General features: G+C 44.1%; 1 protein-coding gene across 9 annotated transcripts in view; it reads left to right on the forward strand.

The window, feature by feature from the left end:
* The first annotated feature begins 621 nt into the window (after positions 1–621).
* Positions 622–27,438, forward strand: part of Myh10 (myosin heavy chain 10) — a 132,800-nt gene continuing 105,983 nt past the window's right edge. For 3 of the 9 annotated variants that reach the window (XM_087574589.1, XM_087574593.1, XM_087574595.1), the window contains exons 1-2: positions 622–951; positions 8,659–9,034. In XM_087574589.1, the coding sequence (XP_087430715.1) occupies positions 8,690–9,034 (345 nt within the window). In that variant the 5' untranslated portion in view covers positions 622–951; positions 8,659–8,689. 9 annotated transcript variants of the gene reach the window in all.

Genomic DNA, 27,438 nt, shown 5'->3' on the forward strand with positions numbered 1-27,438 from the left:
TCATCCTTATATTGTGATTTTTGACCTTATTATATTTATGCACGTATAACTAAGAGTTGACAAGATTCTGCAGACATTTCATTACATTTTTTACTTCAATTTTCCAGTTTCCTTATTTTGGAAGCCCACCCCCACCTGAGGTCCTTGAACCTTTTTTAAGGCACTTGAACCACCGGTTCTTTGGCCCCAGGGGATATGACAACACCACAGGAATCCTGCAAACCCTATCCAGTTCCTCTTCTGTAGGGGACTGGAATGAACGAGCGAATGAACAAATGAAGTCGCTTTCTGGTCCTCTCCGCCAGGCCCGTTTGCTTCTCGTATTTTTGGAATCTCAGCCCTGCCTAAGAGGCTGAGCAAGCAAACATTCGACTGCGGCGCGTCACCAGAGGAAGGTATCTGGCGGGTGCCGAGGAAAAAGCATCAGTAATGGGGACCCCAGCGCCCACAGGGTGGTAAGCCGACTGTCGCCGGGTCAGGACAGAGCTCTAGCGCACAGACGGAGCGGCACCCCTCCCCCACTGCAGGTGAGCCGCACAGCAGCGGCTCCCACCCCCTGAAGCTCCAGGGTGACGTCAGGCTTCAGGACCGCGCTCCGGCCCCGCCCCTGCAGGCAGCTCCGGGGGCCAGCAATTCCACTGTGAAAGCCGGTCCCGCTGAGGGACCCAGTGGCTGCGGCAAGCCAACGGGCCGCAGAACGCTCGAGTGGGTAGCAGCGGCGAACCGACGCTACAGAGAGACGTGACCAGTGGGAGCTGGTGGCTTCTGCTGCGGCACACCTGCCCCACTGTCCACCCAGCCCTGACTAGCGCAGCGCGTACACCCCAACAAGGTCGGCGCCCTCTGCCTCGCGGGATCGCCCGGCTCCCAGTTTCAGCTGTCCATCTCCCTCCCGAGCCAGCCAATCACCTGCCATTGCCCGGGCCGCACCTCCCGGAATTTTTGACAGGCGTGAGTGCCAGCCTATGAGATTGGGAGTCTGTGGGTCTAGGTCGGGAGCGGGAGCCAATAAGCATCATTCCAGGTGGGTGGAGGGAGCCGGACTTGGGAAGGTAGCTTCGTTCGGGTTGCTAACGTCTTTCCTGGGAGATGGGCGCGCAAACCGACCAGTGGGTCTGGGGGCGGCGGTGATGGGCGTGGAGCTGGCCCAATGAGGGTGGGAGTGGGTGGGGCAGGCGCGAGCGGCAGTGCTAAAGGAGCCCGGCGGAGGCAGCGGTGGGTTTGGAACTGAGACGCTGGATCTTTGGTCGCTGCTGGGGACGTGTGCCGGCGCCACCATCTTCGGCTGAAGGTGAGAGGTGCAGTTGCCCGGGTCCGAGTGCGTTGTCCGGAGAGTGGGGATGGTTGAGGGAACAGGAGGGAAGGAACCGGGACTGGGGAACTGGGCGAGCCTGGAGCACAGAGATGGATCCCAGGCGGGAGCTGGGAAAGGGAGACTGGGCAGTTAAGCGGAGCTTGTGGAGGTGACTGGACCGCAGTGTATGGAGATGAGGAGACCCCTGGAGGGGTGGGAAATGGGGTCCTTAAGAATGAGACCCCTTCAGGGATCAGGGCCAGGTTATATGTGAGGACGACCCTTGAAGGGGATGAGAATGGAGATCAGGGGGTGGGAATGTAGGGACCAACTCATGGTTGCATTGGATCCCTGGAAGCGTGAGGTTAGGAGGTGAGTGTCCTAGTAAGAGGCTGGAGGCACCCCGAGTGTCTGTCTCCTCTTAGAGGAAAGGACTGAGTCCTGGGATGGGATATTGGTGCTGGGGGCACGGGAAGGAGGGTACCCTGAGTGGATTGCACTGTGGATTAGGTGGAGTTAGATTTCCCCGGGTGTGACTGAGGGGTTCTCCGAAGACTCAGAAGGCGGACCCTGGATCTGTGAGGTTTAGGGACCAGTGGCCTGAAACTGCATGTTCTGGTGAGCATGCGACGGGTGAGAGGCTCCAGAGCTGGTCTCGGGAAGGAGGGCTGGAGCTAGATCTCATGCCATGCTCTCTGGGGACCGTGGTCGACCGGGAGGTGGACGCCGGGCGAGGCCTGGGCGGTTGGGGAGAACGAGGCGGGAAATGTGGCCCGGGCGCGTTGTAGCGGAGCGGCCGGGGGGGAGGGTCAGCCCTCGCCTCTGGATCGCTTTATTGTGTAAGTGATCTGGTAATGGCTCGCCGCAGAATCTCTCCCTGGCCTTCTGTAGTTGGGTGTCATACACTGATCCTATAAATCGAAGTGGATTTGGGTCGGAGGGAACTTGAAGCTGTGGAGTCCTTGGCGTTGGCGGGGCTTTGTGGGCCTTTGGTGGGCGGATGCGGCCCAGAGACCCGAGAGGCCCCCAGTCAGGCCTGTCTGGGAACTGGGGCCTTTAGGAGGTGGCCACTCAGCGGGTCTGACTGAACTGGTGAGGTTTGGGTAACAGGGGCTCTGCCTACGACCGTTATCTCTTGTTTCTTGGGGCCTCTGCAGCTCTCTTCAAGATCACTGCGGTGGATGGAAGGGGGTGGGGTAGGTTGGGGTGGGGTAGGGAAAAGCAGGCGGGGTAGATCCAGACTGCGGATGGAACAAAGACTGCTGTTTTTGCTGAATAAAATAATACTAAATATAATACTTTAGCTATGTTGAGATTTTGATTTTTTTTTTCAAACATTGAAACTAAGGATGCTTTGGGTGAGGTTTAATTATTGCTGATAGTATCTGACTCCGGAAAACTTTATAATCTATTCATTGTTCCATCTCCTTTATTAATCTGCATCTATTAACTATTCTTGTAGCTCCGTGCATTTGATGTTTAAGTATTCCCCGTCTGTCTCCGGTTCTGGAAAAGTGGCCATTTTATGTATCTCTTTACTTCTGCATCTTAAATTCCGTTCTTCTCATCCTTATCGGCAGAAAGCATATGGTGCAATTGTGTGATACAGCACAAGCTTTTGCAGCAAAGGGATGTGACCTGGGAGTGCTCAGCTATGTGTTTGGGCCCCTTTGGGAATCGTGACAATGAAGAGACAGGATAGAGAATGAGATGGAGGAAAATTTGAAGGGCACGTTGCGGGGTGGAAGACTATATGCTTTGGCGTTTGATGTACATTGTTATCACATAGGAGAAATTAAATCCCTGGTTTGAGCCCCAAGTTTTGGAAGTATTTTACTAATTGGGAGCTAGTGTGGGGCTTCATGGCCATCTAGCTTTTTGTGTTAGTGATTGTTTGGTTAAGTAGAATTTTGATAAATGAAGAGACATGTGCAGTCCTGTAATACCAGTGACCTCGGTGATAGATAACAATTACACAGATTGGGGCAGTTCTCCTTTAGTTCATCTGTGTTAGAAGCATCCTCTGGGGTGGATAATTTGCGATTATTTTGTTTGCTTTTCTGTGTTCATTGATCATAAAATTGAGTTGTTTTCCTCTGCCCATACCTACCTTGGGTGTTGGGAGGCAGCTGAGATTTTGCTAGGGGGCATTTCATTGGAAGTAAAAAATGACCTGGGTGGATGTCCCAGGGGTAGTCATCTACAGCCTATGTAAGGGGTGGGAACTTGGACTCAGTAGGAGGCAAATTCATATATGCACTGATTAATGATTTAATTATAGTTAGTTATTTCAGATGACACCAGCACTTCCAGATCCTCTGCATGTCTGTCTACTACAGAGGTTCCTTTTTATTCCCTTCTTTCTTAAATGTGGGCATTTTCCTTCAAAGTATAAAGAGTCTTTGCCAGATTGTACTAATGTGCCCATTGACTAAACCAGTAATCTTTAACTCACAATTGATAGACAGTGGGGTTTTTTTTGTTTTTATTTTTTGTCTTTTTTTTTTGTTTTGTTTTGTTTTGTTTTGTTTTCTTTTCTATTTTTCGGAGCTGGGGACTGAACCCAGGGCCTTGCGCTTGCTAGGCAAGCACTCTACCACTGAGCTAAATCCCCAACCTCAATAGACAGCGTTTTTAAATTTGATAATATGATGTGTATACTACCTACCAGTCCTTCGAAATTTCTTCCCTTACCAGTGCGCTTTTATCATTGTAGCCTGGTCTCTGGGCTTAAGATGATGACCTCTGCGACTTGTGACCTCTGCTGTATGACCTTGGGCAAGTTACTTGTCTATTTTCAGAATTCTTTGGATTCTTCAGTTGTAAAACGAAGTTAATGGAAGCTATCTTGTACCACTCTTGTGAGGATAAAGACCTTGATATACATACATATAGAGAGAAAACAGTGTCTGGATGTAATTAGGGATATATAACAAGATTATTTGTTTTTAAAAAATTGTGATATTACCCTTTCAGCAAAGGCAAAATATTTGCAAGTGGCACATGTTAAATACCGTTTTTAAATCAGATCTAATACCAAATACTAAATGTTCAGCAGAGTGAAAAAATGCAATATACTTGGCAAACAAGCAAAGTGCTAAACTAACTACAACATCTTGACTGGCCTTGTGAACTCTACGAATTAAACGGCCCCGGAGCACCTCCTACCTGCTAAGTAAGCCTGTGGCACACTGCTAGGTAGGTCAGGAGACTGCCAGAGGGCAGCAAGGAGAGTTAGGAGAAGGAAGGATTGAATTGCTAGATTGACCTGAAAAGAAAGTGTGAAAGGGTAGCATTTGGGTCAGGAGGAAGGCTTTTGGTTGTGGGAAGTAGAAGTGAATTATAAAGCTAGGAACCATTCATGTAAGGTAGGTCTGGATTCTCTGACCAGCCTAACTGATCAACACGTGCAGTGAGGCATTAGTGCAAAAATGTGGATGTGTTAAAAATAAAAATAATTTGTAATTTACTGCTCAACTTTCAGACCCAAAGAATTGACTCCATTTAAAAAAAATAGATGAAGTTGGGCATGGTGCACATAGCTGCCATCTTAGAATTTGGGAGGTGGAAGTAGAAACTTTAGGAGTTCCAAACCAGCCTCACCTACATACTGACTTCTAAGGCAAGCTGCCTGGGACTCAAAAACCAAAAAAGGTGTGTGTATGTTATCTTTCTCCCATAAAACTAGGGCCATGTGGCAATTATGAAATTTTATAATCGACTAGTTTTTTTTCACATAATTAGCATTTCAGCATAGTAAACATGCACTAATAAATTTTAAATGCCCCCATTTGATAAAATACCCTCCAAACCCCATAATTTACCTTACCTACTTGCTAAATCACTCTAGTTTATAGCTGTCTACCAAATGTAAGCATGTTTCCACATCCAAGGTAAGTTAGTGAGTGCAAACCTATAGATACAAGGATACTTTTCCAAAGTGCCACATGTGTATTTTAACCAAGTAAAAATAAGATAAACTCATTTTGTTATGATTGTGGATTGTCCCACCTTTTATAGATTCTGTACTTCCAAAAGGTGCGTGTCTGGACCTATTATTTGCCTTCAAATTCACCTGAGTTGATCCCCATGCTTCTTACCACTGTGCAGTTTAAGTGGGGAAGATTTGTTAATAACTCACTAACACTTCTGGTTGTATGTGTGTGCTCATAAATATTTTCTATACTTCCTACTCTTTTATTTGCCTAGGAAGCACATGTACATTTAAGATATAAAACAACACATGGGTATAGAACACATTAGCAAGTCTATTTGAAGATGTATTAATAAAATCACTTTTTTAACAGGAGGAGGTCATTTTATCTTTTTTTTTTTTTTGGAGCTGGGGACCGAACCCAGGGCCTTGCGCTTCCTAGGTAAGCGCTCTACCACTGAGCTAAATCCCCAGCCCCTATCTTTTTTTTTTATATTCAAATCTATATTCTTTAAAACATCAGCACATTCTTTATATGGACTATGAATGAGTTTTGGACATTGGTTTTCAGTTTCCTTTTCTATTCTAATGTGCCTGCTGGTAGTATTGGTAGACAGAGAGAACTGTGGAATAGCGGTTGTTAAAAGTGGTCTAGGACCAATAACAATAGCACCAGCTGAGAATTTGATAGAAATGCAGTCTTGGGCTGGGCTTACAAAGATGGCTTAGCAGTTAAGAGTACTTGTTCTTGCAGAGGACCTGGGTTCAATTCCCAGCCCTCACATGACTCACAATTACCTATACTACAGTTCCGTGGGTTCTGACACCCTCTTCTGGACAGAATGGACACTAAGCTTGTATGTGGTGCACATACGTACATGCAGGCAAAAGACTCATACACGTAAACTAAAATAAATCTCTTTAAAAAAAGGTGGTGGTGGGGTTGGGGATTTAGCTCAGTGGTAGAGCGCTTGCCTAGCAAGCGCAAGGCCCTGGGTTCAGTCCCCAGCTCCGAAAAAAAAAAAAAAAGGAAAAAAAAAAAGGAAAAAAAAAAAAAGGTGGTGGGGTGGGCAGATACAGACTTACTGAATAGGAAACTCCAGGCATGTGGTCCAGCAATCTGAATGTCAGTAAGCCTTCCCTGTGCTACTAATGCCTGCTAGAGTTTGAGAGCTGCTGCTCCAGAGCATAGGTGGTTATAGTTCATTAACATGTGACAAATAATTTGGGAAGGATCATAGCTATTTGGTTGAAATAAACTCTTCTGAGGGGTTAAAGAGCTAGCATCTGTACTCACTGTTAGCACTTAATCCTTCTGGGTATAGATAGCCCTTTGAGAATCTGAAGAAAGCTATGGATTGACTCCTTAGAAAAATGTACAAATGCACACACACACTGAGAGTACTTTAGAGGTTTCTGGACCTTGAGGTTTATTTATAGACTCAAGGTTAATGACCTATTTACAACTTTGGATGACTATGATTTCTTTATGCAACCTACAAAGGATGCCTTATATGGGTCCTTTCGCTTACAAACAGTCCCCAATGTTTCTGGCAAACAGGAGACAGGGGGAGAAGTTGATTTGATAGCGTAAAAGGTACTTGGTTTCTTGGGTAGATTTGGATGAAGTCTTAGAAACCATTCCTATGAAATAGGGAATAACTTGGACTTTGGGACTAATAGCAAGAAACGTTTGCTATGATGTTAAAGTTTAGAAAGATGCTATCAGGAAGGAATGACAAGTTCCATCAGGAATGTGCATGATGTCCTTTGATCCAAAAGGTTAGTTACCCAAGTATAGGAGAAGCGTTTAATCATGACATGCATGGAGATTTCACTTCTCTCCTTATGTACCAATAGTCAGTGAGCATTAAATAAGTCAATTATATCTTGAGCTCTGTGTGTTATAACAGAGACAGAACAGACCTTTCCTCAGTATGGCATGAGTTACTAATGATTCTTCTTTTCTGTACCATTTAAATCATTTCTGGAATATTTGCTTTGGGGCCATACACTGTTAATGGAAGACATGGTGTTGTGTTACAAAACTATTCCTCAGGAGATACAACACATGTGTCTACTCACCCCAGACAGGGAGCCCACCACAGACCAAAGTATGGATACCACCAAATTTCAATATGATGAACCAATGAGTTTTATTGGGGTTCCTTTCAGAACCGTGGGTAAGGAGTTGCAGGCGCAGAAATGACTCAAAGACAGCTGTATCACCAGAGACCACCTCAGCATGAGTGACAACTCACAAAGCTGGGAATTTGGAACATAATCCTCAACCTACAGGCAGCTCCATAGGTTGGAGAATGTCATTTCCAGGTTCTTCAGGTGGTCTAAAACTCTTCCAGGCAGTTCAGCTGGTTTCTGGTTCTTCCGGGGAGCTGGTCTTGTCTCAAGAGTCTTCTTTGTTCCTCAGCTTGTGTAAGGGTCTTTTTGCAGCTTGCTTCTGCTGCATCTGAGACTTTCTTTAGGAGCTTTTATTACTTATTCTGGCAGGGAGGGGGCCTAGTGAATATGCTTAGTTTCAGGGACTTCCTGAATCTATTTTGAGTTTTTACCTTCCTGATTAAGGAGCTGTTTTAATCTGGAAACTATTACACTACATACACATGGACACTTTGGTGAGAGGTGAGGGTAGTGGAAAGTGGAGATGCAGGAATGGGAGCAGTCGTGGGTTACAGATGGAGTCTTGAGGAGTTATCATGACATACCCAAAAGGCTTGGTTAAAGGCACCCGTGTTACAGATTAAAGGACTGTAGCGAATATCTAGGGGAATTGACTTGAGTCTTGTCTGAAGACGAACTAGAAGGCATAATTTAGCTCTAATTCATTCAATTATTCTCACTGTGTCTGCATGTGGGTCTCTTCCCTGCTTGTGTACCGAGGGTGGAAGTGAGCATTGCAGAGCAAATGCTCTACCATTGAGCTACACCCTGGACCTGGTTCTTTATTCTCTGGCAATCTTAAGTTTTTGTAGCTATGGCCTGTGGTGACACTAATTCCAATACCACTCAAAAACCTTTTATTATGTATCTTTGGGGTTTTTTGTTGTTTTTGTTTTTTGTTTGTTTGTTTTTTTTTTCCTTCCGCCTTTCCCTTCCTAACTCCCTGCTTAATTTGTGGTGAGGGGAAAAAGAAGATAGAGAAGAGGTCACCCAGAAACTTTGTTGCTTGCCTCTACATTTGGTAACTGAGGGCAGATCTCGTATGGTCACCAGACAACCAGAGTCATGATTAGTGGTTACCCCTGAAGTTTACCTTGGAAAATGGGGGGAGTACTGTGGCTGTGGGGAGGGATACTGGGCTCTATAACTGTATATTTTATGCTTACTGAAGGTTTTACTTAATTTCTTAGAAAGTCAAACTTGTAAATTATTTTATGTGTCCCAAGCATCTAATTCTGCCTTTCTCTTCCAGAGGCAATAACTTTTGGGTCCTTCTGTTTACAATGGCCCAGAGAACTGGACTGGAGGATCCCGAGAGGTATCTCTTTGTGGACAGGGCTGTCATCTACAACCCTGCCACTCAAGCTGACTGGACAGCTAAAAAGCTGGTGTGGATTCCATCTGAACGCCATGGTTTTGAGGCAGCTAGTATTAAAGAAGAACGGGGCGATGAGGTTATGGTGGAGCTGGCAGAGAACGGGAAGAAAGCGATGGTCAACAAAGATGACATTCAGAAGATGAACCCGCCGAAGTTCTCCAAGGTGGAGGACATGGCAGAGCTCACGTGCTTGAACGAAGCCTCTGTTTTACACAATCTGAAGGATCGCTACTATTCAGGACTCATCTATGTGAGTATTTCTTCTCAATAACCCTGGGAGTGGTACCTGAGAGTTAGTATAATTTACCTTATGCACAATGCTATAACCACTTGAGAACAGAGGTTCCCATCATCCTGCTTGACATATTTCTGTTAAAATTAGGATGGTTTTTGCTTAACTAGTTTCTGCTTTCTTTCCCATCTTTTCTTTGCATTACAAGTCCTGGCTGTCCTGGACTCCCTTTGTAGATCAGGTTGGCCTTGAATTTACAGAGCTCCGCCTGCCTCTGCCTGGGATTAAAGGCATATGACACTGTGTCTAGCTTCTTTCATATGTTATGCAGTTTAAATGATTAGATATGGTGGAATGATGTTTGAAGACTGCTAAAGTTCTGCTCTGGAGGGGAGCATGCGGCAAAAGGCTAGGGAATTTAATGGTAATTGAGCCTTCATTTACAGGAGGAGCTGGACAAGGAAGAGTAGAAAAGCAAGGGCACCAGGCTCTGAGGTTTCAGCCGAGGGCAGGAGCAGCTTCATCTGGGTAACAGGGAGGCAGAGGAAGAATGTTGAGGCTTTTAAGAGGAAGCAGTTGGGGATGAGACAGAGGCTATGGCTGTCCTGAGGCTGGCGTTTATGTTGTAGATGCCGATCATGTCTGGGCATAGAAGTTACTGAAAATAATTTAGGGTAAAGCAGAGGAAGAATGCCAGATACTGCAAAGAGTCTAGAGTGGGTTACATATCATGGTTCATGCTTATGATCCTAGCAATTGGGTGGACGGGTGTAGGCAGGGGGATTTCCGTAAGTCAGAAGCCAGCATTGGCTAAAGAGTATAAGACCCTGTTGCAGAAAGTAACAAGGGTTAGAGAGATGGTTCAGGGGTCAAGAGCACTGGCTGCTCTTCTAGAGGACCCACAGTTGATTCCCAGCACGCACATGGCTTACAATCATCTGTAACACCAGTTCCAAGGGTTCCCATACCCTCTTCTGGCTTCTATGGGCACCAGAAATACAAGAGTTGCACAGTCACAGATGCAGGCAAACACCATACACAGACAGTGACAACAAAACAACCCTAGAATGACAAAGTAGGCTTGAGGAAGTGACAAACAGGGGCCAGCACTGAGGAAGGGCACATGGATGAGACCAGGACAAATTTAAAAGGAACAGACATAGAAAAGCTGACAATAACGGCATTGAAATTGGGAAAGTATGGTTGAATTTTATGCAAAGAATATGCTACTTGAACCCCACAAGTAATTTAGAAATCATTCAGCTGGAACCAATGTTCCCAAGTAATTAGTGCATTTAAGTTAGTAATATTGCCAAGCAGTCACTGTCATCAGTGCCCTGAATGTGTGAGAAGCCCTATAGGGGAATGAAGCAAGGTTATAAACAAGGCTGGAGGCAGAATGGCTACCCCAGTGGGTGGGGTGAAGGCCACTTTGACAGGGTAACATTTGGACTAAACTCTGACTGATAAAGGAACCAGCAAAGGAAAAGCTGAAAAATGAGTGGGTTTTGGGCCCCTCCACCTCCTCTTCCTTTTTTCTGTGAGGTTAAATAGAGAAAAAGAGAGGAAGAGGCAGCCGGCAGTGCTGGGAAAGCAGGTTAGGAGAGCAGACCAACCTGGAAAGGAGGAGGAGCCAAGGAAAAGAGATCAGTAGAGGAGCAGCAGTGGGAATCCAGCCGGGTCGGAGACGAGGAACAGCGTCCTTTTCCTGGCTGTGTGATTCAGCTTTAGGCCTGTGATAGCCAGACAACTTGCATCTGTATTCCTAGTGCAGTAAGAGTACAGCTTAGTGATCATCTTCAGTCAGGCTGAGGAGGAATGATGGTCTAGGCAGGAGGTCTCTGTGACTGTCTTAGTTACTGTTCTATTATTGTGAGGAGATATTATGACCAAAGCAACTCTTATGAAAGAAAGAAGTTAATTGAGACCTTGCTTACAGTTTTAGAGGGTTAGTCCATGATCATGGAGGGAAGCAGACAGGCATGGTGCTGGAGCCGGACCTGAGAGTTTTACCTTCTAATCCACAGGCAGCAGTCGAGAGCCTGGGACTAGCCTTTGAGACCTCCAATGAGGCCACTCCTCTTAATCCTTCCCAAACTGCTCCACCCTTGGTGACTAAGCATTCAAATAAATGAACGTATGGGGCCATTATTATTCAACCCACAATGATCAAGGGCTGAGGTTTTAATACCATTGAAGGGCGGAGTTGAGACTGAGGTAGTCTTAGGATGCTGCAGTCAGATGGGAGTGTAGGCTTTGGAGATTTGAGAGTGCCTCAGTTTTGGACTGAAGCCTGGTGCAATGACGTAGGCAGGCCTGGGAAGGTGAAGCACAACCAAGGAGCACTGGAAATACTGAGAAGACAGCTTCTCACAGGACACATAAGCATGAGGCTCCAAGTGAGACTCCAGAACCCACGGAAGCTCAGGAGAGCACAGACTCAGACTCTGAGTGCTGGGGAAGTGGAGATGGAGGGTCTAGAGGGCTTTCCGGCCACCCATTCAAGTCTAATGTGAGCCCTAAGTCCCACAGACAGACAGACAGACAGACAGACAGACAGACAGACAGACACACACACACACACACACACACACACACACACACACGGACATTAGTGTGGAAAGGGGCCAAACTCTTTCTACAGGCTTTCCCTCGATTCCATCAGTGGACACCATAGACGTCAAGGAGTAGAAAGAAGGGAGATGGAAGGGAGATACTGCACTGGTACAAGGGAAACAATGAAAGAAGAAGGGGCTGAGGATAAAGTGCTTGATGTGTCCTCAGCACTCACATAAAAGCTGCATGTGGTCGGCCATGCCTGTCAGCTCAGCATTCCAAGGCAGAGCCGGGTGGAGGGGAGGAAGGGATGGAAGCAGCTGGTTGGCCAGCCAGTCTAGCCAATCACTGAGTTCCAGGTTCAATGAGAGAGCTTGCCTCAAAAAATAAAATTAAGCATGTTTGTGTTATACACATGCACATGCAGGGAAATCATTTATACATATAAAAAAATTAAAACCAAAAAACAGAGTTGATAATGGTAGAGGAAGGCACCTGATGTTGACGTTTGGCCTCCACACATGCACACTGCTGCACATAAAGGCATGCGTTGCACACATGGTGAGGATTTCAATGTCTGTGCAGCTGTCTTATATCTATACTTTTTCCAACCTTAGTGACAACTGAGTAAATTTTTGAGCTTCTTTTCAAAGTATGGTTTCTAGGTCTGTACAGAAGGACAATTTGTTTTTCCTCAAAGTATTAAGTTCACAGAAGGGGTTAGGGAGGATGGAGGTTCCCACCCAAAATTCTGGGTCGGAGCGGTTGACAGTGGGGCTGGGGAGAGCTGCACTCGCTGTACTTGCTTGGAGTTAACTGAGTAGTTGAAATTGTCATTGAAGGTGCCATGATAGAGACAGATTGTGCATAAGAGCACATGAGCTGGCCATAGCATGTGTGTCAGATAAAACAGCTTTCTTAGACAGACTTGGCTGCCAACACGGTTAGTGTGTTCTTTCCACTCACTCTCCCTAACAGCCTAATTCTCAGATCACTAATGTTTATCTTCCCTACTATAAAACCCACTTACTGCTGTAACGCTCTCTCCAACACACACTCACAGATGTGACATGTAGCATTATGCTACTCAGTTTTAAGTATTTTCTAATTTCTGTAGCTTCTTCAGCCTTTGGACCATTAAAGGTGTGTTTTTAACATTTCCAAGGGTAGTGGTGTTATTTTCTTTTTGTTTCCCTTTTGTTTTGTTTGCTTTACTATGTTTCTGGTATTTTCCACGCAGGGTTTTGTGTAGCCCTTTGCTGACCCAGAGCTTTTTATATATCATGCTGGCTCAAATTTACAGCAATTCTCCTGCCTCTGCTTCCTCAGTGTTTGGATGACGGGCTGGGGTTTTGGTTGTTTTGTTTTTCCTATTATTACTTATTTGTGTATGTGTTATATGTGTACATGTTCATGTGTGTACAAGCATGTGTGTAAGCTGGTGGAGGTCAGCATCAGGTATCTTTCTCAATTACTTTTTACCTTTTAAAGATTTCTTTATTTTTATCTTGTATGTATGAGAGTTTTTGCTTGTATGTATATGTGTTTGTACTGTGTGTATGCCTGCCTGTCTGTCTGTGGAGGCCAGAAGAGAGTTGAAGCTACAGGCAGTTGTGAGCAGCCATATGGATGCTGGGAACTGAACCTAGATCTTCTGCAAGAGCTGTAACTGCTCTTAACCACCGAGCCATCTTTCCAGACCCCGTGTATCTTCCTCTTTGACACAGAGTCTCTCACTGAACCTGGAGCTCATCAATTCGGCCAGACTGGCTACTCAGAGAACTCCAGAGATCTATCTACTGTCTCCAGCGCTGGGATTGGAGCTACGTCCTACCGTGCCTTTCTTCATGAGTGTGTTAGGGTCCAAACTCATGCACTTACATAACTGACCAAGGTGTCCCCTTTGAAGGCAGGTTTTTTGTGGGGTTTTTTTGTTTGTGTTTTGTTTTGTTTTGGCCAGGTTAGCCTCAAACTCAATGTGTAACAAAAGCTAGGTTTGAGCTCCTGATCCTCCTGCTCCACCTCCCATGCTCTGGGATTACAGTCATTTGCCACCATGCTCAGTTTTAAATGTCGGTCTTAATTATCCTTTCACTATTGATTTTTTTTTTAAAGTAATCATAAAACAAAGATAACATTCATATAATATTCCATGTTTCACCATGTAGCTCTGGCCAACCTGGAACTCACTATGTAGCCCAGGCTGGCCTCCACATACAGAGATCTGTCTCTAGAATGTTGTGCCTGCCCTAGTATGTGACTGGTCTTTGGCTACTTGGTTGGCTCTTTTTTCTTCCACACTTCACCCTTTTCCTACCATTTTAACCCTCTAACACTAGATAGGAGATAAAAAAAAGGATAGAAAGGAAAAGGGTTGGTGTTAGCGATAGACTAATTCCTGCTGATTAGAGTGGTGGAGCTCCTTGGGGGAAGTTTGATCTTCACTGGCAGGATATCTAATTTCTTCTGATTTCGCACAACTACTTGGCAAACATGACCAACAGCAACCAACCAACAACACTCCTCCCCATACACACACACCCCTCTTCAGGCCCTAGCATTTGTAATTTGTATACCCTCTGAAAAGCCCTCAGAATTCCCAACATCACACAATCACAGAAACTATCTGCAACTGGAAAGTCACTCTGCTGCTAGAGCACCAGGCAAATCATAGTCAGCTGCTGGGCTGTGGACAATCTAAAGCGCCCATATCCCATACTCGAGATTAAAATGAAACCACATTCCTAGTTCTGTATTTTTAAAAGATCAAAATCCTCACTACACAACTAGGTCCTTATTTTTATTGAAAATATACTCTCAGCTTGAGGAATGTTTTGTATGTTTGTAAAGATCATATATTCTGTTATGGTTGGATCTACATTTCCATGTATGGCCACTAGTGAAGAGTTTAATCTTCAGTCTGAAGCTAGGAAACAGCTCAGTCAGTAAAATGCTTACTACACAAGTCTGAAGCCCTGAGTTCAGCTCCCAGAACTCACATGAAGCCAGGCCTGGTTGCACATAGAGATCCCTGGGGCCTGCTGACCGGTCAGCCTAGCCTACTTCCTGGGCTGCAGGCCAGTGAGAGATGCCGTGTAGACAGTGGCTGAGGAGCAGCACCAGGGCTTGTTCACTCGCACCTGAGCACTCAAAGCTTCTCAAGTCTGCCGTTCGTCCGTCTTGTCAGTTACAAGAAAATGTGTTGAAATCTCCCAGCATGTTTTATTAACTTATAATGTGCACCTAGGGTTTACTTGTGCCTGGTTTTGTTTTCATGCAGGTGTCTGTGGGTTTTGTTTTGCTTGGTATTACATTTTAAAGATGGGGCCCACTGTTCTGTGTGGATGGAGTTCAGCAGTCTTGAGAGTGTGGTCAGTGAGGTTTCCTTAAATCCTCTTCAGGGGAACTGAGAGGTCAAGACTATTTTCATAACATTATGTCATCTGCCATTTCACCACTGTGACATTCAGACCGCTGGTCCAGGCTGGCGATGACTAAAGCTCACGATGCCGTCTCATGGATAACGGTAGTGACTGCAGGCTGTGTTCTCAATGTCTTTTCTTCACCGAGCTTTGTGCGTAGTTAAAACAAAGCCAATTTGAGAATGTCCGTGATAAAGCAGGGGAAATTATTGATGTTATTAAATCTCAGCCTTTGAGAATACATCTTTTTAATGTCCGGTGTGGAGAGCTGAGTACGCATTAGGGCCTCTGCTGTGTTGGGCGTGTGATGGGTCACTATGAGGTGTGTGCCTCACATCTGGTGGTAGAATTTGAATATCTTTGTGATACCCTGCCTGATTAAAGGGGTGCACCCCACGCCCAGCGGTCTTCATTTTTGTTTGTAGCAATTGCCCCTGGTTCATTGTTGATGGTTGCTAAGTCCTTCATGTTTCTTTTTTTTTTCTTTTTTTTGGAGCTGGGGACCGAACCCAGGGCCTTGCGTTTGCTAGGCAAGCGCTCTACCACTGAGCTAAATCCCCAACCCATAGTCCTTCATGTTTCAATATAATTTTAGTATCGCTTGCCATTTGTTACAGACATGCTGTATGAATCCCGTTGACTTTGTTGTTGTTTTGGTTTTTGGATTTTTCTCTGTGTAGCCCTGGCTGTCCTGGAACTCGCTCTGTAGACCAAGTTATCCTCAAGTTCACAGAGACCCGGCTGCCTTTACCTGCTAGGATTAAAGGCATGCACCACCACTGCCCAGCGCCTGCTAAAATTTTAATCGGAGTTTTTACAAACCAGTTTGGGGAAGAAATTAGATATTTATTTACAAAGCTAAACCTTAATTCCTGATAAACTCATGTATCTAACTGTTTATTTTTTTCTATTTATAATTTTCTTTATAAAAGCTATGTTCAGGGCTGGAGAGATGGCTCAGCCATTAAGAGCGCCAAGTGCTCTTCCAAAAGTCCTGAGTTCAATTCCCAGCAACCACATGACAGCACACAACTGTAACTCCAAGATTTGATACCCTCACACTCAGACATACATGCAGGCAAAACACCAATGCACATGAAATAAATAATTAATTTTTAAAAAGCTCTTCATATTTTTAAAGCATCTTTTACTATTCTTTTTTTTTTTTATTTTATTTTATGTCTATCTGTGCACACCGTGTTTGTCTGCTGCCCAGAGAGGCCAGAAGAGGGCATCGGAAGTCCTGTAACTGGAGTTACAGATCTGTTGTAAATGGTGGGGGTGACCCAGTGCTCTGGAAGAGCAGCTGACGCTGCTAACTGCTGAGCTTTTCTCCAGCCCCTGTGTCTATATTTTGTTAAAATTATCTTTTGGGTATTTAAATTTTTTTCTAGCTACTATTTAAATAGTTTGGTTTTCTGTTGTGATAAAACACCATGACCCTTTAAAGCAGTTTGAGGAGGGAAGAGTTTATTTGACTGATCACATCAGGGCCAGAACTCAAAGGCAGGAGCTGACGCAGATGCCATGCTGCTGCTGCTTACTGGCTTGCTCCTCTTGGCTGTCTTACACAACCCAGGATCACTGCACAGGGGTATGGCACCACCCCCAGTGGGCTGAGCCCTCCCACTTCAGTCATTAAGAAAATGCCCTGTTGGGGCTGGAGAGATGGCTCAGTGGTTAAGAATGCTGACTGCTCTTCCAGAGGTCCTGAGTTCAATTCCCAGCAACCACATGGTGGCTCACAACCAACTGTAAAGGGATCCAATGCCCTCTTCTGGTGTGTCTGAAGACAGCTACAGTATACTAACTGTAATTCTTTAAAAATTCTTTAAAACAAAGAAAGAAAGTAAATGCCCTATGGATTTGCTGACAGGCAGTCTGATAGAGGAAATTCTCAATTGAGGTTCTTCTTGCTTGTAACTCTAACTTGTGTCAAGTTGACAAAACCCAACCAAGACATGTACATTATGGTACATATAGTGAGAACATATAATTATGTAGAAATATTCTGTTCTACAATTAATTTTTATATGCTAACTTTGTATTCAGGGGCTTTGCTGAGTTTATTCATTGCTTATAATAAATAGTTCCCTGAAGATTCTTGTGGAACGCCTTCACTATCTGCAAATGATGATTTTGTTTTTCTTTCCAGTTCTAACACAGCTCTGCTTGCTTTATTGTACTATTAGGACTCCCAGTGTAACACTTTCGAATAAAAGCATTAGGAGACATTCTCGTATCATTTCAAATCTCAGGGGAAGTTTTCAATATTTCAGAATTAAGAATGACATTTGCATCTGGGTGTGGTGGGTACACTTTTAATCTCAGCACTCAGAAGCAGATGATCTGAGTTTTAGGTCAACCAGGTACACAGTGAGACGCTATCTCAAAACAGAAATTCTCTTAAGCTGTGCAGAGGCGGCCTTTAATCCGAGCACTCGGGAAACAGAGAGCAGAGGGATTTCTTGAGTTTGAGGCCAGCCTGGTCTGCAGAGTTTGTTCTAAGGCAGGACTACACAGAGAAACCCTATCTTGAAAAAAATTAAAACAACAAACAACAATAAATACAAAGATTCTTGTCAACTTAAGGGAAATTTCCTTCTCTTCTTAGTTCCTATCCTGAATAGATGATTTTTTAAAGTCTTGACTTTTAACTTACCAAATATATTTTTATTATCAATGAGATAATAGTGTGGAATTTTTTGTTACTTGTTATATATTCTGGAATGTTCAATAAACCTTGCCAGGAACAAGGCTTCTTCTGTCCTTCCTCAGCAATTTCCTCCATTTCTGGCTAATATTTAGGCTGTGTGCATATCTTGACTGAGAACAACTGTCTTCCTTTTCTGTAATGTTCTTGCTGTATTTTGTGTTGAGATTGTTTTGTGTCAGGAGTGTGGCTCTGTGGGTGCTCCTTTAGCTCGTGCAAGGAGGCTCCTGCTCTATCCTCAGCACCACAGCAAAACTCTGTGACTTTATGAGATGAACTAGGGCTGTCTGTCCTTGGTTCTCTACAATTGACTACGGCTCATGTTGACTTAAAACAACGAGTTTCCCTACGGAAGGTTTTCCTTGATCAACTATTAGCTTTTCAGACTTTTACTTTGTCTCAGTTGATAATTGCGTTTCTCTAGAAGCCCATCCACTTCATGGACATGGTCATGACAATACTGACAATACTCTCTGGTGGAAAGAGGTTTTAACTTCAGTGGTTTCTCCCCCACCCCCTTCTCTTTGTGTTTCCTTCAGTACGAGATAGACCAAGGAGCAGAGTCCTTGCCCACGCTATGCAAGCATTCTACTACTGAGCTGTATTCCTGACCCTTGACTTGATAGTAATAGTTTTTTTCTGTTTTTTAAAGTGACTCACCCGAGGTTCAAATGTCCGTTTTTGGTCTGTTCTGACCCTTTCTACTTATTCTTCCCACCCGAGTCTGCCTCCTTGTCTACTTCTCATACCATTGTTTTACTTTCTGTGGAATAAATTGTTCATTCTGTAGATTCTAATATAAATACCTCATTGATTTAAGTAGTCATTCTCTAATACATGCCTTTAAAGCTATAAATTTCCATTGCTTTGGCAGTATTCTGTAAATTTTATTATGTTGGGTTATCATTCAATTAAAAATAATGAGAATGTTTTTCTTTGATTCCATAGACTATTTGCTTCATTTCCAAACATAGGGGATTTGCAGGCTTACTTTGTTATTTCAACATAAACCCCATGATCAGACGTTATGTCCTGAATGAGCTCAGTCCTTTGATACTTCTTGGCTTGCAGTGTGGTCTGTTTTATGACCAGATGGGTGGGAAAAGATGAACTTGAAAATCATGTGTCCGCTGAAGTTTTTGGACCTAGTACCATAAGTATGCAGTGCCTTTTGATCTTATGTTATAGGTCCTACGATTTTCTCTTTTTTAAATCTGGTTTTCTATCAATTACTATAAATAATTTTTCTCTTTTTAGTCCTGTCACTCTTTGCTCACACTCACACTGATAGCTTGTGTATAGAGATTTGAATCATCATGAAGTGGTCTCTATTTTTGGTGACAACATTTGCTGATTTGACTTCAGCATTAGTACTCTGTGTGTGTGTGTGTGTGTGTGTGTGTGTGTGCATGCGCGCGCACGCACACACACAGGGATGCTTGAGAAGGCCAGAAGAAGATACAGTTGCCAGCTCTCCCTTCTGCCTCTAGTTCCCTTTACATGAGGTGTCTTACTGGGCCTGGAGCTAGGCTGACAGACAGTGAGCATGCGTGTGGGCGTGGGTATGGCGGCTGGGCCAGCGGTCTCCGCCCACTCGAGCCGCGCTGGCTTATGGTGCAGCTGGCACACACAGCTCTTGCTTGAGTTCAGGAATTTGAATTCAGGTCCTTGTGCTTGAGCTAGAAGTACTGTCCCGTGCTGAGCCATCTCCCCAGCCCCAGGTTTTACATGATTCCTTGTTTAGTCTCAGCATCTACTTGTCTTTATACTGAAGATGTTTCCTATTGTAGTTTTTGGTTTTGTTTTTTATTTTTCGAAACAGGATTTCTCTCTCCATAGTACTGGTTTTCCTGGAACTTGCTCTGTAGATAAGGCTGACCTAGAACTCAGAGATCTGCCTGCTTCTGCCTCCCAAATGTTGAGATAAAGGCATGTGCCACTACTGCCTGGCTATGTAGTCGTTAATCTTGTCCCAAATCTGACAATATTCTGTCTTGTTTTTGAAACAGGGTCTTATTATGTAGCCCAGGGCAATGTCGAATTCCTCCTGCCTCAGTGTCTCAAGGAAAGGACAGTTTTCCTGAATCTGAACATCTTGTCTGTTTATCTATCTCTATCTATCTATCTATCTATCTATCTATCTATCTATCTACCCACCTACCTACCTATCTATCTACTTATTTATTTTAGGGTGGGAATTTATAATGTATTCAATAATGAATTAGGAATTGATCAACAGGTTTTAAGAAGGAGTGAGAAGTCAAAGGAACATGGGCAGGCTGCAGTAGACTACTCACCAGTTTTAAAAGTAGAATATGTACATGTAATATAGTGACTAATACATATCATTCAGTCTACCCTCTAATTTGTTTTCTGTTTGTGTGTGAGTGTGCATGCCTTTGGAGGCCAGAGTGTATTGTTCTACCTGTGTCTATAAAATTATTTTTATTACATTTATTTTATCACATTTAGAATTACAACATCTTTCTATCTATCTATCTATCTATCTATCTATCTATCTATCTATCTATCTATCTACCTACCTACCTACCTACCTACCTACTATTGTTTGTGTGTACATGTGTGTCCTATTGTGTATATGTGGCGGTTTGAAGACAGATTGACAAGATTTGGTCTCTCCTTCTGTCTTACACACACACACACACACACACACACACACACACACACACACACACACACTGTTGGGACATAAACTCTGGTCCTCTTGCTTACATGGCAAGCATTTTACCAACTGAGTTATCTCCTTGGCACCATAATTTTTAATTTTTTTCTTTCTTATACTTCCCTTTACCCTAACCCCCTAACTACTCCCCACCTATCCCCTCCTCCGTTCCCACTCCCACCCCCTGGACTAAGGGGTTTTCGTTGTTCTATCTTTTCACATCTCATATGTGTATGTTCTGCCTGCCGTATGAATATGCACCCAGTGTGTACCTGTGCCCATGGAGACCAGAAGAAGGCACTGGCCCTGGAACCAGAGCTCCAGAAAGTTGTGAACTGCTCTCTGGGTGTTGGGAGCTAAGCCCCAGTCCTCTGCAGGAGCCAACAGTAGTTGTAACCACTGAGCCATCTCTCCAGTCCCTTTCTCATTATACATTTTTTGCTGTTCATTTTAGTTTCCTTTTTATTTAGTTTTAATATAGTGGTCACATATTTTTATTTGTATTTTTTGCCTACTAAAGAATGATCTGACACATAATCTTAGCCAAAGGGGCTGAGAAATGATTTATGAGAAATAGAATTCTTACTGAGTCAGAGATAATGCCACAGGGCCTGAGAGCACTTTAGTGACCTTTACTCTTTCCTCACAACTTAATATGCTATTGTTGGCAGTTTTAATTCTCTGTATTTAAAGTCTACAAAACACTACTCTCTTTTTTTTTTGTTTCTGTAGTTCACATAGAAAACTTTTGTTTTTATTTATTAATCATTCCACTCGTTTACATCTCAAATGATATCCCACTTCCCCGTTACCACTCCACAAGCCCTCCTATCCTACAACTTCCCTCTCTTCCTTCCCTTTTGCCTCTATGAAGGTGCTCCCTACCTCTCCTGCCCCACCCGTCCCTACTTTCTCATAGTAGTTGTTTATGAGTTTATCTGTTTGCTCTTTCTGTTGATTTTTCATCCTTAAAATACTTCTTATGTTTCGTTGCTGTTGTTATTGATTTTTAAAGTTCTTTTCAGGCAGTTTCCTTGTGTACCATAGACTTGGATGCTGGAGTTACAGGTGTGTGTGTGTGTGTGTGTGTGTGTGTGTGTGTGTGTTCTGTCTGTCTGCCTCTGTTTGTGTCCATGTCTGTGCACGTCTGTAAAGACGTCTCTGGTGAAGAGGGCTTGTTGTATTTTGAGGGCTAGAGTTTGAATCCCTGTTCACAGATGCCTCTGACTCCAGCTTCAAGGGATCTAATGTTCTGTCCTGGCCCTGTGGGCACCTGCACACACGCATGCACGCACATCACAGAGACACACATATGAAAACAAAATAGTCTTTTCTAGAGTGACTGTCCCGGAAGCATGAGGCCTGAGTTTGGCTCCCAGCACTCATGTGCACCTGTAATCCTAGCAGTTGGAGGGTGGAATCGGGAGGGTCCCTGGGGGTTTTTTGAGAGCCGATCATGGGCTCCAAGTTCAGGAACAGAAGATCCTGTCCCCAAAAATAAGGTGGAATGGCTGGAGAAATGACTTGGCAGTTAAGAGCACTTACGAAGGACTCAAGTTCAATTCCCAGCACCCACCTTAGGTAGCTCACAACTGCCTATAATTCTAGCTCCAAGTAGATCTGACATTTTACCTCTGGCCTCTAGGGCACCCACGCTGGTACACATGTACACACATACGCAAAATTTATAATTTAAAAAAATTTTTAATTAGTAAAAACCAAAAACAAAACCCAAAGATCTCCACAATTACAAGGCTAGCCTGACCCACATAGTGAGTTCTAGGCCAGCCAGGTATACATAGTGAGGCTCTGTCTTAAGAAACAAACAAAATACTGAGAAAAACATCTGCTGTCAACCTCTAGCTCACACACACACATACACACACACACACACACACACACACACACACACACACACACACACACAAAGAGAGAAATGTCTTTCATTTCTCTGTGTCTGTCTCCTGTTTGTGTGAGACAGGGTCGGGTTCTGTAGCCCAAATTGAGCCAAACTTGCAGCAGTCTTCCTGCCCAGCCTCTGGAGTGCTGAGATTTTGTTTTGGGTTTTCTTTTCTTTTTCTGTATTTAAGATGCAGAGCTAAAACTGGTGCCGGGGCAGAGGCAGAGGCAGAGGCAGAGGCAGAGGCAGAGGCAGGTGGATCTCTGAGTTTGAAGTCAGCCTGGTCTACAGAGTGACTTTTACGGCAGCCAAGACTACACAGAGAAACAAAACAAAACAAATATGCAAAGCTAGCAGACAGTAGTGCCGCCATGTTTTGCCTTCCATCTTTTTTAGAATTTAGCTTAGGCTCTAGAGAGATGATCCAGTGATAAAGAGCACTTGCTACTCAGGCAGAGGCTCCAGATTCTGTTTCCTCCCCACATCACGTGACCCACAGTCCCCTGGAACTTTCCCGGGGGTTTGATGCTCTCATCTGGGCTCTGGGTGCCCACATCTCACATGCCTGTGGTGCCCAGATGAGCAGCGGACGCATGTGTGTAGAAGGAGAGACCCACCTCTTACCTCTGCATATGTGTTGTGGCACACCGTCCCTGCCCAAGGCAAAAAAAGAAAAAAAGAAAGCAAGAATAGGCCTAATGCCTGTGCTGGCTAATTTCATGTTTGTTTGACACAAGCTGGAGGGCATTTTCTTAATTAGTGATTGATGGTGAAGGCCCAGCCCACTGTGGGTGATGCCATCCCTGGGCTGGTAGTCTGGGTTCTTTCTCTAAGAAAGTGGACCAAGCAACCCATAGAGAGTAGCCAGTAAGCAGCACCCGTCCATGTTGTCTGCTTCAACTCTGTCTCCAGGTTCCTGCTCTGCTTGGGTTCCTGTCCTGACTTCTTTCAGTAATGGAGTGTGATGTGGAAGTATAAGCCAAAGAAAACCCTTTCCTCCCAACTTGCTTTTGATCACAGTGTTTGATCACAGCATAGCAGCCCTAACTAGCTCCATGGGGTACCCAGGGGAATTTTCAGTTCTTCGGGGTCTGTTGCTTTGGATGGCTGAAGGGAGGAACTCAAGTGTTCTTTGGGACATTTCCTTCCCTGTCATGGGGGTTCCAGGAGCTCAAGTTGCTTTTCCATTTAATATATGTATTTACCTCACACAAAGAGTTAGTCAAACCATCTTTTTTTTTTTTTTTTTTAAAGATTTATTCATTTATTATATATAAGTACACTGTAGCTGTCCTCAGACACACCAGAAGAGGGCATCGGATCTCTTTACAGATGGTTGTGAGCCACCATGTGGTTGCTGGGAATTGAACTCAGGACCTCTGGAAGAGTAGTTGGGTGCTCTTAACCGCTGAGCCATCTCTCCAGCCCCTAGTCAAACCATCTTAATACAACTTTTTCTTCAAGTTTGTTTGCTGGTTTTGTTTTTTGTATTTGTTTAATTTTTTGAGACAGGATTTCTCCATGTAGCCCTGGCTGTCCTTGAACTCACTATGTAGAACAGACTGGCCTCAAACTCATAGAGATCCACCTGCCTCTGCCTCCTGAGTGGTAGGATTAAAGGTGAACGCCACCATGACTGACTCATTTGTTTTTTTGTTATCTTTTTAAAAAAGTTTTATACCCCCAAATGTATAAACAAACATAAATAACAGACTCATAGGACAGTGAGATGTGACCTCAGTCGCACCTGTTGCTTTGTATGCCTGGTATCTGCCACCCCCAGCAATAACGGTTAATAATATAGTTGCCTTCCTGTGTCATCCACATTCATTTGCCCTCTGTATTGTATTCGTTTTATCTGTTAACTTGTTCTCATGTATTATTTCCCTTATAATCTGTGTTCCTATAAGAAGAGTGCCTTGGAGTAAGTGTGACAGTCTGATCACTTGATCCCCATCCTGTCTCTGGTTTTGAGTCAGGTACATTAACTCTCCCTGTTGGTGTGACAGAATACCCGATAAGAAGTGACTTTCGGGAGGAGGGACATAATTGGCTCATACTTGAACACAGGAGAGGCATGGTGGAAAGAGTGAGACATGGTGCTTGCCCTCAGGAAGCAGAGAGCTTTTTTCCTTTTTACTCTGTCAGGACTCAGCCCATGGGATGGTATGGGTTCTTTTATCATGAGTCGACTCTCGGGAAACACCTTCACTGGCATGCTCATAGATGTGTCTCCTGTGTGACTCAGAATCCAGTCAAGTTGACAGTCACAAGGTTAACATCACATAGAGTTTCCCGGTGGAACTCAGACTGGCCTCAAACTCTTGGCACCCTCCTACCTTTGCCTCCCATGTACTAGGGTGTGCCCCACTCTGTGATGGGAGTTTTTAGTCTTTTGTTGCCTTAGCCACTGGTATTTTTCTTTTGTTTCTGACACAGTGTGGAGTCTGTTACACTGCATCCTACTGCCTAAGTTTCTCTCTGGCTTATTTGTAGACTAAGTTCTTTCTCCAAATCCTCTGACCATCTTTCCCTCATCATGCAGTGCTTCTTGTTTGTCTGGACCCGTTTGATTTTTGATATACATGTAATTTGTATGTGGGTGTGGTGCTTATGTAGATGGTATAGATAAACCATCCTCCATCCCCACCTGCTCTCCCAGCCCCAGCCCCAGCCCCAGCCCCAGCCCCAGCCCCAGCCCCAGCCCCAGCCCCAGCCCCAGCCCCAGCCCCATGCTGCTTTCCTTTGGACTGACTTCTTCTGGAGCTATAGTTAGGATAGAGGATGATCCGATGTTCCTAGTCAGTGCCCTGCTCCTGATGGGAGTGTTGTGTCTCTGCTTCCTGGCATCAGCCTCAGCACCTGCTTCCGTTTCCTCGTTCTCTAGTCCTTTGATCCTCTGAAACAAGGCATACACACACAGCCCCGCTTTCTCAAACACTGGCCCGACCCTTAAAGATGAGGAGCAACATTTCCGGGAGTGCCCTGCAGGAGAGGGTGGCCTTCAGGAGCCTGGAAGCATAGCACCGTATCATATAAACATACCTACAAAATTGCAAATTTTTGTGTGTGCAAATATTTGTGTATCTCTCTCTTGGGAAAGATGTGCAGTCATGTTATTACACAGACTTTCCCCTCAGGCCTTCTTAGTTGTTCAGGACTTTCCTGTGGCTCTAGCAATTTAATATGGCCAACTGTTCCAAAGTATCCCACTTGACTTATCTGTGGCCCCACAGTCTCTGTACATTAAAAGGGAATGCAGTGTATTTCTCCCACAAAGCACGTTATCTTTCTCTTGTCTCAATAACGGTTCCAGTTACTCAAGCTTAAAACTGCATCTTCTCTGACTGGGGCCTTTATTGCTCTTCCCTGTGAATTTCTCAGACTGTCCAGGAGGCCTGTGTCCAGCTTCCCCATGACCTTTTTCTCTCTGGACTGTGTTGCTCCTTCTCTCATCTAGGCCGAGCCATTGTGCCAGGACTGTCCAGCAACCTCCTGTATCTGCTGGTCTCCTCCCTCCCGCTCTTTTAATCACTATTCCAGATGACTGCCAGATTTGTACTTAGTGTAAAATGTTTCTTTATCCAAGTCACTCTTTGTCACCTATAGAGGACAGAAACTAAATTGTTCGGTGTGACTGTTGACTTGTCTCACATTCCATCGTCCAAACCGTTCTCTGATATGCCAGTCTTCCCAGTCTGTCTGGTAAGAGTCTTAACTTGCACTGCTTTAGTAGGAATTCTTTATCCCTTCTTTGGCCCTAACAGCCTCTAAGGGAAGGACAGCATCAAAGACCATCCAGGGCTGTTATGTCTGGTTTCAAAACTCTAGACAGGATGCCGTGGCTCTTGGTGGCTGCTCTCTGCTGGGTGTTCCGGCCAGAGGGCTCTCCGTTCTCAGTCCACCTGTTTACCTTTCTCGCCCCCATTCTGCAGCCTTGCGATGTGCCTGGCTTGTTTAGTTTATACCTGCTCTTTTCACACCTAGAATGTGTGCTTCTCAATACCTCATGTATACATTCAAATACTTAAAAATGCATTTGGGCTTGCAGACTCATGTGTCTAGCAAAGCCAGAAGAGATGCAGTATTAATTCAACGATAGGTTTATGTAGAAAAAAAACAATATTTGATCTAATTTTTTTAGGTACTCAGAAGTTAATACTTTAATAAGATTTCTGTTTAGCCATTTGTTACATTTGTCTTTGGCAAGCATGAGATGCTAATGACTATTTAATGTTTTCTTTTTGATGACTTAATTCATATTTGTGAGACTTTGTAATCCTTGTCCTCAGAAAACTGCCTAAGACATGTTGGATTTAGTTCTCATTAAACCTGTTCTTGTTCCAGTGTTACCTCTGCCAGCCATAGTGCCGAGTGTTGCTCCTGGTTTGTGTATTTTAGCTTTGAGAGTTTTGTTGTTGTTGTTGTTGTTGTTTCTCATTCTATAATTATTCACCTCTAAAAAACATAAAGTGCAAGCAAGGCCGCATGTGGTGGTGCATGCCTTGAATCCCAAGCACTTGGAAGGCAGAGGCAGGCAGATTTCTATGAGTTTGAGGCCAGCCTGGTCTACAAAGCAAGTCCGGGACAGCCAGGGTTGTTATACAGAGAAATCCTGTGTCAAAAACAAAAACAGAAACAAAATAGCAAGAACAGCACTAAAGCATGAGGCGCAGATGCTGTAGGGTTTTGCCAGGCTATGACCTAACTTCTGACTGAAAAATGATGTTATATTTAAGAATTTATTAATGTGGGGTTATAACTTATATATTGTTATAACATAAACCCGTTAACAATTGAGTTTGACTTCCTTTGTTCATCCTTAATAAAATACTTTTATAATTAAGTCTATTTTGTAGCTGACACATTAAAGGCACAATGATGTTCCCATACATGCATACTTTGTGTACTTAGGTCAACTGTAGCTGTCACAGACATTTGTCATACTCAAAATTAATTCCTCCCAGCTTTTCGGGATACATGGTCTAAAGTCACCTCATAGTGCAGTAGCTATTTTGGTGCTATAAAGTCAGTTTTTATTATCTTTCCTTGTCTTTTATTGTCTGAGACTGGATTAATTATTGAAAGACTTGCTTGGGAGAAAGTGGAAGAGGGCGGTCTGGGAAGGTCCGGAGCAAGCTAAAGTTG

This window comes from Rattus norvegicus, chromosome 10 (assembly GCF_021556685.1).
Source record: "Rattus norvegicus strain SHRSP/BbbUtx chromosome 10, alternate assembly SHRSP_T2T, whole genome shotgun sequence".
Lineage (NCBI taxonomy): Eukaryota > Metazoa > Chordata > Mammalia > Rodentia > Muridae > Rattus > Rattus norvegicus.